Source organism: Oncorhynchus gorbuscha, linkage group LG14, assembly GCF_021184085.1.
Source record: "Oncorhynchus gorbuscha isolate QuinsamMale2020 ecotype Even-year linkage group LG14, OgorEven_v1.0, whole genome shotgun sequence".
Classification (NCBI taxonomy): domain Eukaryota; kingdom Metazoa; phylum Chordata; class Actinopteri; order Salmoniformes; family Salmonidae; genus Oncorhynchus; species Oncorhynchus gorbuscha.
Genome location: NC_060186.1, coordinates 60,700,160 through 60,719,520, shown reverse-complemented (window position 1 = coordinate 60,719,520; position 19,361 = coordinate 60,700,160). Strand labels below are relative to the sequence as shown.

The window sequence follows — 19,361 nt, the reverse complement described above, 5'->3', positions numbered from 1 at the left end:
ACCATGAAGCTTAACAGGGCTATAGTGCCACTAACCAAAGTTAACTACCCACACTGAAAGGAGGGGAAAAGGGCTACCTAAGTATGATTCCCAATCAGAGACAATGACAGACAGCTGTCCCTGATTGAGAACCATACCCGGCCAAAACATAGAAATAAAGAAACATAGAAAACAAAACATAGAATGCCCACCCCACATCACACCCTGACCAAACCAACATAGAGACATAAAAAGGCTACACAGTGACTGTGACTGTAATAGTGATTATCAATACAGTGACTGTGACTGTCATATTGATTACCAACACAGTGACTGTGACTATCAAATGGATTACCAACACGGTGACTGTGACTGTCATTGTGATTATCAATACAGGGACTGTCATATTGATTACCAACACAGTGACTGTGACTGTCATATTGATTACCAACACAGTGACTGTGACTGTCATACTGATTACCAACAAAGTGACTCTGACTGTCATATTGATTACCAACACAGTGACTGTGACTGTCATATTGATTACCAACACAGTGACTGTGACTGTCATATTGATTACGAACACAGTGACTGTGACTGTCTGTAATTAACAACACAGTGACTGTGACTGTCAGTGATTAACAACACAGTGACCGACTGTCATATTGATTACCAACACAGTGACTGTGACTGTCATAGTGATTATCAATACAGGGACTGTCATATTGATTACCAACACAGTGACTGTGACTGTCATATTGATTACCAACACAGTGACTGTGACAGTCATATTGATTACCAACACAGTGACTGTGACAGTCATATTGATTACCAACACAGTGACTGTGACTGTCATATTGATTACCTAAACAGTGGCTGTGACAGTCATATTGATTACCAACACAGTGACTGACTGTCATATTGATTACAACACAGTGACTGTGACAGTCATATTGATTACCAACGCAGTGACTGTGACTGTCATAGTGATGATCAATACAGTAACTGCCATATCGATTACCAACACAGTGACTGTGACTGTCAAATTGATTACCAACACAGTGACTGTGACTGTCATAGTGGTTACCAACACAGTGACTGTGACTGTCATATTGATTACCAACACAGTGACTGTGACTGTCATAGTGATTATCAATACAGTGACTGTGACTGCCATAGTGATTACAACACAGTGACTGTGACTCTCATATTGATTAACAACACAGTAACTGTGACTGTAATATTGATTAACAACACAGGATGAGTGTTTGATGACTGGTTCATGAAGTCCTGGGTGGTGGCAGGTCCTAGTGAGTAAGAAATACGAGCGTTTGTATGCACACACACACATTCACATGCACGCACGGATGCACACACCCACTGACACACCCAAGCAGGCACACACACATACGCTTGCATGCACAGACAAGCTGGGGGGACAGGAACCGGTGAGGAGTACTCTGTAGTACGGGTTCTACATGGAACCCAAAAGGGTTCTACCTGGAACCAAAAAGGGTTCTACCTATGGGGACAGCCGAAGAACCCTTTAAGGTTCTAGATAGCACCTTTTGTTCTAATAGTGTAGTACCCCACCCATACCCCATCCTGTCCTCTTTTCTAGCATGTTGTAATCGGTCCATCTCCCCCTCCTCTCTACCCCTGTCTCCCCTCCCCTTCTCCAGCTGACACAATGGGAGGAAGGAAGCCTGGAGGGCTGTAGAATGGTGCCTGGGGAGAGGTCATAGGGAGGAAACAGAGAGCAGAGCTTGGCTGGCCTTCCGTCAGTCACAGAGGGACGTGACAGAGAGGAGGGAGTTAGACTTGAGTCACTCTGTGTTACTCAAATAATGGTGTGTGTGTGTTTGTGGTTGTGTCTGTCACCATAGGCACGGGGAAGTGACTGGGCCTAGACTGACTGTAATAAGGTGTCCTCTACTGTCCACTCTTATCCATAACTCCAGTGTAAGAGTCCAGTCAGTCATGTTGTCACAAGCAGGTATCTGGAGATGCTTATCCTTCGCCCTCATAACATCATTAGCTCTGGACATGATGAAAGGATCAACATATGTAATGGGAAATGATTTCATACATTTGTAACTGTATTTGATTTACTGTGGATATGGAATGATGTGTAACAAACATGATTGTATGTGCAGGAAGACCCAGACAGATGCAATCCCTTGGGGGAAGGACATTTACCACTTCATATTCATCATCTCTAGCACCACCCAAACATTATTAACATACAGCATGTATGCATGTATATTTTGTAGTAAAAGAGATAGAGAAAGATAAGTGTTTCCAATGACATTATCAACCAATTAGTAGACAATTAGTAGGTAATGCCTACTCGTAATTGGTCAAAATCACACAATGCACACCGATGATGTCATTGGAAACACTGACCTTCCTCTATCTTTTTTTATTACAAAACCATCTTAATATACTGTATGTTGATGTGGGGGTGGTGCTGGAGAAAAATGGTGAAGTTTCCCTTTAAGTACCATGTTTAATTAAGTAGTTACTCTACACTGAGCGTATAAAACATTAGGAACACCGGCTCTTTCCATGATAGACTGACCAGGTGAATCCCGGTGAAAGCTATAATCCCTTATTAATGTTAAATTCACTTCAATCAGTGTAGATTAAGGGGAGGAGACAGGCTAAAAAAAATGTAAGTTGAGACAAGGATTGTGTATGTGTGCCATTCAGAGGGCGCACCGGTTTGAGAAAAAAACATATTTTGTTAGATAAAACTATACTGAACATATTCATATGACCAAATAATTGATTAAAACACACTGTTTTACAATTAATGTCTACAGTAGCCTCAACAGCACTCTGTAGGGTAGCACCATGGTGTAGCCGGAAGACAGCTAGTTTACACCCTCTCCTGGGTACCCTCTGGGTACATTGACTTTAATACAAAACCTAGGAGGCTTATGGTTCCCACCCGCTTCCATAGACTTACACAGTAATTATGACAACTTCCGGTGGATGTCCTCCAACCTATCAGAGCTCTTGCAGCATGAACTGATATGTTATCCACCCAATCAAAGGATCAAGGAATGAATCTAGTATTGAAAGCATAAGCTCAAGCTAGCTAGCACTGCAGTGCATAAAATGTAATAGTTATTAAAAATGAAGAAGCGAGAGAGAGAGAGACAGATAGATATATATAGCTGTATTCGTTTCACTTAGCTAGTGAATACATCTAGCTAGTTTAGCCTACCCAAATACCCAGCTCAAACAGAGAGGGGTGCTATGTTAGCTAGCTGGCTATGGCTATCCAACACAGGAACTCTTCCAAATCAAGGAAAGCTTTTGGTTTTATAAATTTATGGACAGTTGCTTGCAGACTGTACAATGTACTGCATGATTGTAGCGGGTTTACTAACACGTTAGTTCTAGTAGCTATGTTGACTATGACATTACTAACGGTGTTAGCTAATATGGTGACAATGAAGTAGCCTGTGTGTAGTGGTTAGCAGTTATAATATGAAGGTTTGGCTTGGAAAGGTTTTTCTGCCTGGTCTGTGTAGTGGTTAGAGCATTGGGCCAGTAACTGAAAGGTTGCCAGATCAAATCCCTGAGCTGACAAGGTAAACATCTGTCGTTCTTCCCCTGAACAAGGAAGTTAACCCACTGTTCCCTGGTAATCTGTTATTGTAAATTAGAATTTGTTCTTAACTGACTTGCCTAGTTAAATAAAGGTAAAAAACATAGATGATGTGTTGTGTACTGAAATCCACAAGCAAAGGGAAAAGGTGAGAGAGTGCAGATGTGAGAAGGAATTATACAACGAGCCACCTTTTGTAACAATTACAGCTGCAAGTCTATTGGGGTATGTCTCTATAAGCTTGGCACATTTAGCCACTGGGATTTTTGACCATTATTCAAGGCAAAACTGCTCCAGCTCCTTCAAGTTGGATGGGTTCTGCTGGTGTACAGCAATCTTGTCACGACTTCCGCCGAGGTTGGCTCTCCTGCCCGTTCAGGCTGTGCTCGGCGGTCGTCGTCACCGTCCTATTAGCCACTACCGATCCCTTTTTCGGTTATCTGTTGGTTTTGTCTGATTGTTTTCACCTGTGTGTTAGTTAATTAGTATCTGTATATAATGTAGGTTGTCCCGCCCTTGTTTTGTGCGGGATTGTTTGTTTTTGTCATTTCGTTTCGGCTGTCGGTGTTTTTGTGTTTTATTTCTCCGGTTTGTCTGTTATTTTCCTGTTTTGGATATTTTTCACCCTGTTTGTATTTTGGGTTGTCCGTGTTTGTTGTTCACCGGAGAATAAACCTCTATTCATTATTTGCTCTCTGCACCTGATTCCACCCACCTTGACTAGTCGTGACAAATCTTGAAGTCATACTACAGATTCTCAATTGGATTGAGGTCTGGGCTTTGACTAGGCCATTCCAAGACATTTAAATGTTTGCCCTTAAATCACTCGAGTGTTGCTTTAGCAGTATGCTTAGGGTCATTGTCCTGCTGGAAGGTGAACCTCCCTCCCAGTCTAAAATCTCTGGAAGACTGAAACAGGTTTCCTTCAAGAATTTCCATGTATTTAGCGCCATCCAACATTACTTCAATTCTGACCAGTTTCCCAGTCCCCGACGATGAAAAACATTGTCTTATGAGGGTGATGAGAGGTGTTGGGTTTGCGCCAGACATTTTAGTCTCATCTGATCAGAGTACTTTCTTCCATATGTTTGGGGAGTCTCCCACATGCCATTTGGTGAACACCAAATGTGTTTGCTTATTTTTGTCTTTAAGCAATGGCTTTTTTTTCTGGCTAGTCTTCTGCAAAGCCCAGCTCTGTGGAGTGTACGGCTTAAAGTGGTCCTATGGACAGATACATCAATCTCTGCTGTGGATCTTTGCAGCTCCTTCAGGGTTATCTTTGGTCTCTTTGTTGCCTCTCTGATTAATTGCCTGGTCTGGGAGTTTGGTGGGTGGTTCTCTCTTGCCGTTTTTTAATAATGGATTTAATGGTGCTCCGTGGGATGTTCAAAGTTTCTGATATGTTTTTATAACTCAACCCTGATCTGTACTTCTCCACAACGTTGTCCCTGACCTGTTTGGAGAGCTCCTTGGTCTTCATGGTGCCGCTTGCTTGGTGGTGTCCCTTGCTTAGTGGTGTTGCAGACTCTCAGAACAGGTGTATATATACTGAGATCATGTGACAGATCACGTGACACTTAGATTGCACACAGGTGGACTTTATTTGCGTGTGTGTGTGTGTGTGTGTGTGTGTGTGTGTGTGTGTGTGTGTGTGTGTGTGTGTGTGTGTGTGTGTGTGTGTGTGTGTGTGTGTGTGTGTGTGTGTGTGTGTGTGTGTGTGTGTGTGTGTGTGCATGCGTGTGTGTAGTACTGTAGCCAGTGGACCCCGCGCTACCTACTGCGATCTTTCAGGCCCTGTCCCTGACTGCTTCATTACCCTCGTAGAGGTCATTTTAAATTCACTTCACCAATTTGGATTATTTTGTGTATGTCCATTACATGAAATCCAAATAAAAATCCATTCAAATTACACGTTGTAATGCAACAAAATAGGAAAAATGCCAAGGGGAATGAATACTTTTGCAAGGCACTGTATATGGCTGCTATGTTTGCGTGTGATCAGGGGTGTATTCATTCTGCCAATTCTGTTCAAAAACATTTCTTAAGTGGAATTAAACAGGGATACTTGAATTTGTCCAATACAAACTCTCGTTTGCAGATGTTGGACTAATGACTACACCCTAGATCAGCTAGATGCAGGCAAGTGTGCAAGGTGTTACTGAATGTGTCACTGTCTGTCACCTTGATTACAACAACAAAAAATCTTGACTTGTGCACCTATGTTGTAAACTTTAATTCATAGGCTAGGTTATAGCAACCCCATGATGAGTATAGGTAACATTTGAGTATCATGTAGTAGCCTAAACCTATCGATGTTACAATGAGATGGGTGAACGGAATATGAATGACAGTCATCCAATATTCTGTAAAAGAAATAAGGCCATGGTCATGAAAAGATTATCGTCCTCCCTCATCTTAAACATCACTGACCGTCACTGCAGTGTATAATTAATGATGTGTTGTGTTACCTTTGACCTATTTAACTGCCAGTATCAAATGTCTGCCAGTGTTGAATGTTTTGGTTAAAGTTTGACGCCAGACTGGATTCGAGGACACATTGATAATGTATCTATGACAGAGTAATTCTGTAGCAGCTGATGTTGAGACTTTCTACAAGCTTCTCAGGCTGGAGTCTCAGGGTGGAAGGTAGCATAGCAGTTAGTGTTGGGTCAGTAACCGAAAGGTCTTCAAATCCCGAGCCAACAAGGTGAAAAATCTGTTGATGTGCCCTTGAGCAAGGCATTTAACCCTAATTGCTCCAGGGTTGCCAGACCCTGGCCGTGACCCCACTCTTCGAGGGTGTCTCAGGGATATGCAAAAAACACACTTCCAATTCACGCATGCATATTAATATATACTTGTACATGTGTGAAATAGGACAAATGGAAACACCCTCCAAATGATTATTACTATTTACAAAACATACGGTGCTGTGTGATTAATATATTCTCAGAGAATACCCGTTAGACATTTTCTATGCTTCTGTTCTGGAGGTATCTCCCTGAATTCTTATATTAAACTCGATTGATGTTATCAAACACTGCTCTCCTTTTGGTTTACCTGGAAATTCCCATTACAACATGATTCGTGACCAACATATGTGTGTGTGTGCGTGTGTATGAGTGTGTGTGTGTCTGTATGTGCGTGCGTGTGTTGATGATATAACCCAGATTCACTGCACTGCACATTCGTCACACATCTAGAGAGAAGTGGGGTTGAACTATAGTCTTACTTTCTCTCTGTCTCTGGAGTGGACACCTCACTGCTGAAACCAAGGGACTCCTGTGGACAGAAGAGGTACTGCGTTTAGCCTGATATTCAGCCATGCAACATCGGTATAGCATTCAGGTTGTGTTACTCAACGTCTAATAGCTCAAATAACATTGATGTAAAAATGTATGTAAAATGTATGTAACTCTGATGCTGATGTAATGATATGTTAATGTCACCAAGTATAAATGTTGTGCGACCAATGCAAGGGGAGTTTTGGCTTACCTGAATCTCCGAGCGAAGCTGCAGAGAGGTGGGGCTTGTGTCAACTTTCTCCTGTGAGAGACGAAGAGAAATAAAGAGAGGGAAAGAGAGAGAGATCGGAGTTAGAAGGTTATCAGTATTGGCCAGTGAAGGGAGGGGCGGTGTGAAGTATGAGTTGCTCAGGTAGAGAAAAGAGAATGACGTATCATATCAAGGAGGGTGTATCAACAATCACATACATTGACATTGACTGTGACATTGAACATAGGAACAAATATAACAGTGAGAAGAAAGGAGGAGAGAACAGAGCAGTGTTTGCGTTTCTATTTATTAGGCAGCAGCTACTCCTCCTGGGTCCAAACAGATTAAGACACTTACATTACACATAACACAAAAGATAAAACAGTAAATCATATAACATTATTACACAACTACATATTTACAATACAACATGTATAATACCACCATACAATGTTATTTCAATGTACGTGTGTTGAGTGCTAGCATTTGTGTGTGTATGCGTGTGTTTGAACCTGTGTGTGTGGCTTTTTAAAATCTGATTCTACTGCTTGCATCATTTACCTGATGTGGAATAGAGTTCCATGTAGTCATGCCTCTATGTAGTACTGTGCACCTCCTATAGTCTGTTCTGGACTTAGGGACTGTGAAGAGACCTCTGGTGGCATGTCTTGTGGGGTATGCATGGTTGTCTGAGCTGTGTGCTAGTAGTTTAAACAGACAGCTCAGTACATTCAGCATGTCAACACTTCTTACAAAAACAAGTAGTGATGAAGTCAATCTCTCCTCCAATTTGAGCCATGAGAGATTGACTTCATATGATTAATGTTAGCTCTCCGTGTACAGTTAAGGGCCAGTCGTGCAGCCCTGTTCTGAGCCAATTGTAATTTTCCTAAGTCCTTCCTTGTGGCACCTGACCTCACGACTGAACAGCAGTCCAGGTGCGACAAAGTTAGGGCCTGTAGGACCTGCCTTGTTAATAGTGTTATTAAGGAGGGAGAGCATCGCTTTATTATGGACAGACTTTTCCCCATCTTAGCTAATGTTGTATCAACATGTTTTGACCATGACAGTTTTACAATCCAGCGATACTCCAAGTCACCTCAACTTGCTCAATTTCCACATTATTCATTACAAGATTTAGTTGAGGTTTATGGTTTAGTGAATGATTTGTCCCAAATATAATGCTTTTAGTTTTTGAAATATTTAAGACTAACTTATTCCTTGCCACCCAATCTGAAACTAACTGCAGCCCTTTGTTAAGTGTTGCAGTCATTTCAGTCACTGTAGTAGCTGACGTGTGTAGTGTTGAGTCATTCGCATACATAGACACACAGGCTTTACTCAAAGCCACTGGCATGTCATTAGTAAAGATTGAAAAAAGTAAGACAGCTGCCCTTGGGAATTCCTGATTCTACCTGGATTATGTTGGAGAGGCTTCCATTAAAGAACACCCTCTGTGTTCTGTTAGACAGGAAACTCTTTATCCACAATATATCACGGGGTGTAAAGCCATAACACATACGTTTTTCAAGCAGCAGATTATGATCAAAAATGTCAAAAGCCGCACTGAAGTCTAACAAGACAGCCCCACAATCTTTTTATCATCAATTTCTCTCAGCCAATCATCAGTCATTTGTGTAAGTGTTGTGCTTGTTGAATGTCCTTCCCTATAAGTGTGCTGAAAGTCTGTTGTCAATTAGTTTGCTGTAAAATAGCATCGTATCTGGTCAAACACTATTTTTTCAAAAGGTTTGCTATGGGTTGGTAACATGCTGATTGGTTGGCTATTTGAGCCAGTAAAGGGGGCTTTACTATTCTTAGGTAGCGGAATGACTTTTGCTTCCCTCCAGACCTGAGGGCGCATAATTCCTAGTAGGCTTAAATTGAAGATATGGCAAATAGGAGTGGCAATATCGTCTGCTATTTTCCTCAGTAATTTTCCATCCAAGTTGTCAGACCCCGGTGGCTTGTCATTGTTGATAGACACAATCATCTTTTCACCTCTTCCAAACACACTCTACGGAATAAAAAATGACAAGGCTTGTCTTTCATAATTTGACCAGATATACTTGGATGTGTAGTGTTAGCGATTGTTACTGGCATGTCATGCCTAAGTTTGCTCATCTTGCCAATGAAAAAATCATTAAAGTAGTTGGCAATATCAGTGGGTTTTTGATGAATGAGACATCTGATTCAATGACTGATGAAGATGAGTTTGTCTTTTTGCCCAAAATCTCATTTGAAGTGTTCCACAGCTTTTTACTATCATTCTTTCTATCATTTATCTTTGTTTCATAGTGTAGTTTCTTCTTCTTTTTATACAGTTTAGTCACATGATTTCGAAATTTTCAGTATGTTTGCCAATCGGTTGTGCTGTTAGACTTATTTCCATATCTTTTGCCTCATCCCTCTCAACCATACACTTTTTAAATTCCACATCAATCCAAGGGGATTTAACAGTTTTTACAGTCATTTTCTTAATGCTTATTAGTAACTGGAATACGCAATTTCAGAAATATACATCATCAACATAAGAATCACTACAAACGTATTGTATGACCTCTGATAAACTATATTAGGCCCAGCCTTTGGAACTTTGGTTTTCCTAGATATGGCTACTAAATCCTGATCACTACATGCGATGGATTTGGATTCTGCTTTCAAACAAATTTCTGCAGCATTAGTAAAGTTGTGATCAACACATGTTCCTGTGCTGTTTGTAAATACCCTGGTAGGTTGATTGATAACCTGAACCAGGTTGCAGGCAGTGGTTACAGTTTGAAGCTTTTCATTGAGTGGGCAGCCTGATGAAAGCCAGTCAATATTTCAATCACCCAGAAAGTGTACCTCTCTGTTGATATAACATACATCATCAAGCATTTCACATATGTTATCCAGATACTGACTGTTAGCACTTGGTGGTCTATAGCAGCTTGCCACCAGAATGAGTTTACATGTATACCGCCACACGCGTGTACATGTACAAGTCTAGTCATTCACATGCTATTACTGGCAGCTGAAAACAAAGACCATACCATAAACCTGCCAGACCTGTTTTAACTGAGTCAAGAGACTTAGTTCAGTGATAAGAGAGTTCAGTGAGGTGCTACAGGAATCTTACCTATCCAAATAAACAATAGACAACTTGAATAACTGACCTGACTATAGAAACACCAGAATGACAACATATAACAGCACCCTAACTCCACCCTCGTATGATACGTAAATCCCTCAGGGACCACCTCATGTTTATGAACACTCTTGAAGTGCTTTGATTACGTATTCAGAGGCATATGCAAGAATGATTATGGGTCAATGGCCCATCCAAACTACAGTGAAAACAGTGGAAAAACCCTGACAGATCTGTGTCACAGTCACCTCTTTGGACCCATAACATGTGGTGAGCTGCTCTGCCTGACGCACGCGCGCGTGTGTGTGTGTGTGTGTGTGTGTGTGTGTGTGTGTGTGTGTGTGTGTGTGTGTGTGTGTGTGTGTGTGTGTGTGTGTGTGTGTGTGTGTGTGTGTGTGTGTGTGTGTGTGTGTGTGTGTGTGTGTGTGTGTGTGTGTGTGTGTGTGGGTTGGAGCAATTCTCTTTCAGAGAGGTAGAGTGAAGTAGCATATGGCTAAAGCAGCTGTTCTTGTTGTTATGGCCAATCCAGAGAGCGAGCGAGAGCGAGAGACAACAGCACAATTAGACCCAACCAAATCATGAGAAAACAAAAAGATAATTACTTAACACATTGGAAAGAATTAACAAAAAAACAGACCAAACTAGAATGCTATTTGGCCCTACACAGAGAGTACACAGCGGCAGAATACCTGACCACTGTGACTGACCCAAAATTAAGGAAAGCTTTGACTATGTACAGACTCAGTGAGCATAGCCTTGCTATTGAGAAAGGTCACCGTAGGCAGACATGGCTCTCAAGAGAAAACAGGCTATGTGCTCACTGCCCACAAAATGAGCTGGAAACTGAGCTGCACTTCCTAACCTCCTGCCCAATGTATGACCATATTAGAGAGACATATTTCCCTCAGATTACACAGATCCACAAAGAATTCGAAAACAAATCCAATTTTGAAAAACTTCCATATCTACTGGGTGAAATTCCACAGTGTGCCATCACAGCAGCAAGATTTGTGACCTGTTGCCACGAGAAAAGGGCAACCAGTGAAGAACAAACACCATTGTAAATACAACCCATATTTATGCTTATTTATTTTATATTATATTAACCATTTGTACATTGTTAAAACACTGTATATATATATATAATATGACATTTGTAATGTCTTTACTGTTTTGAAACTTCTGTATGTGTAATGTTTACTGTTAATTTTAGTTGTTTTTCACTTTATATATTCACTTTGTATGTTGTCTACCTCACTTGCTTTGGCAATGTTAACACATGTTTCCCATGCCAATAAAGCCCTTGAATTGAATTGAATTGAGAGAGCGAGAGAGATCACTGTGCAGGACGGGGTTTATACTGTTAGCCTATAAACAAACAGTACAACCAAGACATCAGGAACTGACTGCACTTGACATTTTTTCTTAAATAGAGCACTGTTGGGCCTCCCAAGTGGTGCAGTGGTCTAAGGCACTGAGATCCTAGTTTGAGTCCAGGCTTTGTCGCAGCCGGCAGAGACCGGGAGACCCATGGGCCACGCATAATTGGCCCAGCCTCGCCCGGGTTAGGGGAGGGCTTGGTCAGCAGGGATCTTGTCCCATCGCACACTAGCGACTCCTGTGGCAGGCTGGGCACAATGCACACCGACACGGTCGCCACGTGTATGGTGTTTCCTCCGTCACATTGGTGAGGCTGGCTTCCGGGTTAAGCAGGCAGTGTGGCTTGGCTGGGTTGTGTTTCAGAGGACGCATGGCTCTTGTCCTTTACCTCTCCCGAGTCTGTATGGGAGGTGCAGCGATGGGACAAGACTGTAACTGCCAATTGGATACCACATAATTGGGGAGAAAAAAGGGTCAAATTGAACTCTTTAAACTAGGTAATTTTCCATTTGTGGTTTCTATGAAGGTACTTTTCCTGCTTATTACAGAGTCAGTGTACTGTGATTTTCTTAATGGACTCCCCTGGTTCCTGTTCTGATTCTTTGTATCATTTTACTTTGGTCAGGTGGACTTCCTTATTTTTTATTATTACACATTTTTTGTTGTTGTACTTTTACCCCTTTTTCTCCACAATTTTGTGATATCTGTCACGGATCCCCCCTGAACTGCTGCTCATTCTTTTCACCAGTTCCGGAGGTCGACGTCACCGGCCATCGAGGCTTCACTGAACTGGATTCATTATCATCAACCCCGGACTGTCTTGTCTGATTACGCACACCTGGCTCCCATTTCCCCTGATTAGTGTTATATACAGTGGGGCAAAAAAGTATTTAGTCAGCCACCAATTGTGCAAGTTCTCCCACTTAAAAAGATGAGAGAGGCCTGTAATTTCCATCATAGGTACACTTCAACTATGACAGACAAAATGAGAAGAAATAATCCAGAAAATCACATTGTAGGATTTTTTATTTATTTATTTGCAAATTATGGTGGAAAATAAGTATTTGATCACCTACAAACAAGCAAGATTTCTGGCTCTCACAGAACTGTAACTTCTTCTTTAAGAAGCTCCCCTGTCCTCCACTCGTTACCTGTATTAATGGCACCTGTTTGAACTTATCAGTATAAAATACACCTGTCCTCAACCTCAAACAGTCACACTCCAAACTCCACTATGGCCAAGACCAAAGAGCTGTCAAAGGACACAATAAACAAAATTGTAGACCTGCACCAGGCTGGGAAGACTGAATCTGCAATAGGTAAGCAGCTTGGTTTGAAGAAATCAACTGTGGGAGCAATTTTTAGGAAATGGAAGACATACAAGCCCACTGATAATCTCCCTCGGTCTGAGGCTCAATGCAAGATCTCACCCCGTGGGGTGAGCAAAAATCCCAGAACCACACAGGGGGAACTAGTGAATGACCTGCAGAGAGCTGGGACCAAAGTAACAAAGCCTACCATCAGTAACACACTACACTGCCAGGGACTCAAATCCTGCAGTGCCAGACTTGTCACCTGCTTAAGCCAGTACATGTCCAGGCCCATCTGAAGTTTTCTAGAGAGCATTTGGATGATCCAGAAGAAGAGTGGAAGAATGCCATATGGACAGATGAAACCAAAATATAACTTTTGGTAAAAACTCAACTCGTCGTGTTTGGAGGACAAAGAATGCTGAGTTGCATCCAAAGAACACCAAACCTACTGTGAAGCATGGGGGTGGAAACATCATGCTTTGGGGCTGTTTTTCTGCAAAGGAACCAGGGCGACTGATCCATGTAAAGGAAAGAATGAATGGGGCCATGTATCGTGAGATTTTGAGTGAAAACCTCCTTCCATCAGCAAGGGCATTGAAGATGAAACGTGACTGGGTCTTTCAGCATGACAATGATCCCAAACACACCGCCCAGGCAACGAAGGAGTGGCTTCGTAAGAAGCATTTCAAGGTCCTGGAGGGGCCTAGCCAGTCTCCAGATCTCAACCCCATAGAAAGTCTTTGGAGGGAGTTGAAAGTCTGTGTTGCCCAGTAACAGCCCCAAAACATCACTGCTCTAGAGGAGATCTGCATGGAGGAATGGGCCAAAATACCAGCAACGGTGTGTGAAAACCTTGTGAAGACTTACAGAAAACGTTTGACCTCTGTCATTGCCAACAAAGGGTATATAACAAAGTATTGAGATAAACTTTTGTTATTGACCAAATACTTATTTTCCACCATAATTTGCAAATAAACTCATTAAAAATCCTACAATGTGATTTTCTGGGAAAAAAAATCTAATTTTGTCTGTCATAGTTGAAGTGTACCTATGATGAAAATTACAGGCCTCTTACATCTTTTTAAGTGGGAGAACTTGCACAATTGGTGGCTGACTAATTACTTTTTTGCCCCACTGTATATGTGCCCTCTGTTCCCCATTGTCCTTGTCAGTTATTGTTCCCATGTCCGTTGATCGTGTGAGTACCTATACATTGTTTCAGCTTCTGTGCTGCGTGCTTTATATATATTGTGTATTACGGGTATCGTCCAGTGTCGTTCAACAAGGTTTACCCTCGCTCTTTTGTTTGGGTACATCCCAGTGTTTTGTATATGCTGTGGCGTACAGCAGGTCAGCCACCAGGGGGAGACTCGCCGAGGCCTTGTGACAGACGGAGTATACATCACGAGGCGATGGTTCCATCTGCTGGACGTGCCAGGTCTCGACGGGCTCTCCGGCCAGGACTAATTGGGGCTGATTGGGGATTGGTGAGTAATCAAGGGCTGATTGCTCACCAACTGTACAAGTCCCATAAAGCTGTCAGAAGGGCAGCACACAGGGGAGAGACTGAGGGAAGAAAGGACTCCCGTATAGTTGAGGATGGTACCAGACGTAACAGGAGGGAGTTCAGTTTTTGATCCCCACAGGATACAGCAAGACCCGGAGCCCAGAAGACAGTATACCGGAGAGGGTCTCTTGGGGGATACAGTAAGACCCGGAGCCCAGAAGACTGTATCCCAGAGAGGGTCTCTTGGGGGATACAGTAAGACCCGGAGCCCAGAAGACGGTATCCCAGAGAGGGTCTCTTGGGGGATAGAGCAAGACCCGGAGCCCAGAAGACGGTATCCCAGAGAGGGTCTCTTGGGGGATACAGTAAGACCCGGAGCCCAGAAGACGGTATCCCAGAGAGGGTCTCATGGGGTAGACCTTTTCTTTTGGACTATTATTTTAATAAACACCTTTGAACCTGAGCTAATCCTACTCTGTCCGTGTCTGCCACAACTTGTTTGTTTTGCTGTATTAAAAACCATTATTATTTATTCCTGCAACTGTCTCCAAATCCTTTATACCAGTGTGACAATATCTAATTGGTATTTAGTCTTGTCCCATCGCTGCAACTCCCGTACGGACTTGGGAGAGGCGAAGGTTGAGAGCCATGCGTCCTTCGAAATACGACCCTGCCAAGCCACACTACTTCTTGACACACCCTGCTCATTTAACCCAGAAGCCAGCCGCACCAATGTGTTGGAGGAATCACCGTACAACTGGCTACCAAAGTCAGCTTGCAGGCGCCCGGCCCGCCACAAGGAGTCGCTAGAGCACGATGGGACAAGGAAAACCCGACGAACCAAATCATCCCCTGACCCGGACAACACTGGGCCAATTGTGCACCGCCTCATGAGTTTCCCGCTCCCAGCTGGCTGCAACACAGCCTGGGATCGAACCGAGGCTGTAGTGACACCTCAAGCACTGCGATGTAGTCCCTTAGGCCGCTGTGCCACTCAGGAGACAGGAGGACTTCCTTGATGGAACTTCTGGTGGTGGTCTGATAATTTCGGTTCCATCTTTTAGTCTCTTCTTTCAAATTCCCAGATGGCTTTTCCTGAAGGTAAAACAATCAGAATTAGCTGTTAGCGTTGGGATGCTAGTCGACAATTTGCGCCCAATGATTGAGCTGATGACTCAATCCCTCTCCTCTCCATATGACTCTAATAGGGCTTGACACTGCAGTTCTCCCTTCAATGTCGTGCTGAGCCGTGATTACTCTTACTGGGTGCATATTGCACGCGCATTTGTTTTAGTTTTTTGTGAATACCAGAAGGTTTAGTGTTTCATGTAATGACTAAAGGACAGACGATCAACAGTGAGTAGTGAGTACTGTGCTGTGGAATATGTGAAATGTACAGTGGCAGCCAATCAGAGGTTCAATCAAGCTCAGGGCGGATTCGTCCTTTCCGTCAATGAGAGATAGCTAGATAACGAGAGGACAGGAAGTAAGACTCACACTTCCTCCAGGGAGGAGGATACAGGAAATAAAGGAGGATTCTGCCTTGCACTAAACCTCTTCCTGATCAGTCATAACACCACACCCAGATGAACAGGACAGGGGCTGAGGGAAACTGTTCCTAGATCAGCACATTATCATTTCCCAGATGTCTTCATAGAGGATATGACATCGGGAGAACTGACTGTGTTTCCTTTTCCTCTACTGAATGGAGAGATGATAGGTCATTTTCCTTTAATTTTCCCAAAGACATATAACGTGTGTGTGTGTTAAAGAGAGTTACTCAGAGGTGATGTAAACCCTTCTAGCCCGAGGGAAGTGTAAGTACAGCTGAAGTGCTATGAAAGCAAATAGCTTAGCCTATGGACCCTACACTTAGTGTATATCACTATGGTTATCTCAACAGGGGCCAGCCAGCCAGGCTTTCTTCTAGCACACAGTTTCCCTGCATGACCCTTAGTCTGCCTTCCTGTCTGTCCTCTAGCCTGCTTGTCTTTCCCATCTGAGATTGATTATGGCACCATTGACCAAATAATAACTGGACATGGCTGAGCCGTAATCAACACTACTTGTAGCACCAGAACAGAGGTTACTGTCATGACACTCAGAACCAGAACATACTCTATGACTGTGAGCTGCCCTGTTTGTCTGCAGAGCTGTCCATCCCTCCTCTCCTCGGGTCTGCTACTGCAGCTCTACAGCGTCTCTGTCTGACTGTCTGTCTGCCTGTTTGTCCCGTCTGCCCCCTAGGCTGCCTGTCTCCCTCCTTGTCTGCCTGTCTGTCTGTCCCCTAGCCTGTCTATCGCTCAGTCTGGTAGAGTGCTCAGGAAACCCGTGGTATGGTAGTGGTCCGGAAGTTTCTCCATCTGTAAATCAATAAGTTTGGAAGAGCTGTTGAACAGAATGTCCATCCAAGGGAATTAAGGGATTCCCATAAGTCAGGGAGCGCCAAGCCAAGGACATAAAACTCTATTTACACTGAGTTAGAGGGACCTGTAATTATTTTGTTCCTGTGGCATTACACAGTCCTATACATACAGCGACTGAGCTGTTTGAGACAAGTGGTTTTGAATAGAGAGGAACATATCTGTGAGGCTGGACCAACGTCTATCCCATTTGCAAGCAAAACCCAGTATGTAGTTACAGACACAGGTACAGACATACTTGATTTGAAGATTTTTTGCAATCTGATTGTCTACGTTGCCCACTCCACTGTGAAGGAGGTGTCTGGTGATATGCTTGTTGTCTATGATGCCCACTATATTGTGAAGGAGGTGTCTGGTGATATGCCTGTTGTCTATGATGCCCACTCCACTGTGAAGGAGGTGTCTGGTGATATGCTTGTTGTCTATGATGCCCACTATATTGTGAAGGAGGTGTTTGGTGATATTCCTGTTGTCTATGATGCCCACTCTACTGTGAAGGAGGTGTCTGGTGATATGCCTGTTGTCTATGATGCCCACTCCACTGTGAAGGAGGTGTCTGGTGATATGCTTGTTGTCTATGATGCCCACTATATTGTGAAGGAGGTGTCTGGTGATATGCCTGTTGTCTATGATGCCCACTCCACTGTGAAGGAGGTGTCTGGTGATATGCTTGTTGTCTATGATGCCCACTCCACTGTGAAGGATGTGTCTGGTGATGTGCCTGTTGTCTATGATGCCCACTCCACTGTGAAGGAGGTGTCTGGTGATGTGCCTGTTGTCTATGATGCCCACTCCACTGTGAAGGAGGTGTCTGGTGATGTGCCTGTTGTCTATGATGCCCACTCCACTGTGAAGGAGGTGTCTGGTGATGTGCCTGTTGTCTACGTTTCCCACTCCACTGTGATGGAGGTGTCTGGTGATGTGCCTGTTGTCTATGATGCCCACTCCACTGTGAAGGAGATGTCTGGTGATATACCTGTTTCTGCGGCATTCGTATAGCTTATCATCTCAGCACTTACCTGGCATGTGCGTTTCCCACTCCACTGTGATGGAGGTGTCTGGTGATGTGCCTGTTGTCTATGACACTCCACACATGTCACACACCTGTTTCACACACACACACACACACACACTGGCACACACACACACACACACACACACACACACACACACACACACACACACACACACACACACACACACACACTCCGCTTCTAGCTCTGTTCCAAAACACAGATAGAACCCCACAGAGACAGGAGCACAAAGCAACCCTCTGTTCCTCCTACTCCTCCAAGATGCAGAAACGGAGAGAGAGTTACGGAGGGAGAGAGGAGGGAGAGAGGGGGAGGACTCAATCAAAAACAAGCAAACAAACCCACATCCCCTCTCACTTTCATCACCAAGCCGTGATGTGAATTCCCGATGCTCCAGAAATGCAAAGCTAACTCTCAGAAAAGGCACACAAGTCAACAAACGTTCCTCTTGCCTTGTACATATCAAATATGCAGCCTGATCACTAGAATTAGACTTAGATTTCAGACATTTGAAAAGGCCCTGAGAACGACGATATATATGCCTTCCTCGGTGCTCACAAAAGAATAAGAAAAAGACTGCCCAGCACTGGGCGCAAGAGTGCGCTGCTTAGACCACTGAGCCACCGCAGTTCACGATAGTCTAGCAAGCCGTGAGAATACTTAATGATACTTGATGCTAATAGTGTGTCATTTTGAATTATTTTGTTTTAAGCCTTCCCCAAATCATAGCCGAACATTAACTACGCGGAATTAATCCATCAAAAATAGACATCCATAATTGGTTGAATTTGGAAGGGAAACATATTCTCTTGGGGTATGTCTCTATAAGCTTCTTCAAAACTGCTCCTGGTGTACTGCTGGCGTGCTGCAATCTTTAAGTCATACTACAGGTTCTCAATTGGATTGAGCTCTGGGCTTTGACTAGGCCATTCCAATACATTTAAATGTTTGCCCTTAAACCACTCGAGTGTTGCTTTAGCAGTATGCTTAGGGTCATTGTCCTGCTGGAAGGTGAACCTCTGTCCCAGTCTCAAATCTCTGGAAGACTGAAACAGGTTTCCCTCAAGAATTTCCCTGTATTTAGCGCCATCCATCATTCCTTCAATTCTGACAAGTTTCCCAGTCCCTGCCGATGAAAAACATTGTGTTGGGGGTGTTGGGTTTGCGCCAAACATAGTGTTTTCCTTGATGGCCAAAAAGCGCAATTTTTGTCTCATCTAACCAGAGAACATTCTTCCATATGTTTGGGGAGTCTCCCATATGCCTTTGGCGAACACCAAACGTGTTTTCTTATTTTTTACTTTAAGCAATGGCTTTTTTTCTGGCCTCTCTTGGCAGGTTTGTTGTGGTGCCATATTCTTTCCATTTTTTAAATAATGGATTTAATGGTGCTCCGTGGGATGTTCAAAGTTTCTGTTATTTTTTTAGAACCTAACCCTGATCTGTACTTCTCCGCAACGTTGTCCCTGACCTGTTTGGAG

General features: G+C 43.3%; 1 protein-coding gene across 7 annotated transcripts in view; it reads right to left on the bottom strand.

The window, feature by feature from the left end:
* LOC123995246 (SAM and SH3 domain-containing protein 1-like) overlaps positions 1-19,361 on the bottom strand; it is a 353,722-nt gene that overhangs the window by 57,883 nt on the left and 276,478 nt on the right. For all 7 annotated transcript variants that reach the window (XR_006831794.1, XM_046298711.1, XM_046298712.1 and 4 more), the window contains exons 3-4: positions 7,094-7,144; positions 6,831-6,880 (exon numbers count right to left, since the gene is read on the bottom strand). Coding sequence is in view for 6 of the 7 variants with exons in the window: in XM_046298711.1 (XP_046154667.1) it covers positions 6,831-6,880; positions 7,094-7,144 (101 nt within the window). In the remaining variant the exon portion in view is untranslated. The remainder of the gene's footprint in view (positions 1-6,830; positions 6,881-7,093; positions 7,145-19,361) is intronic.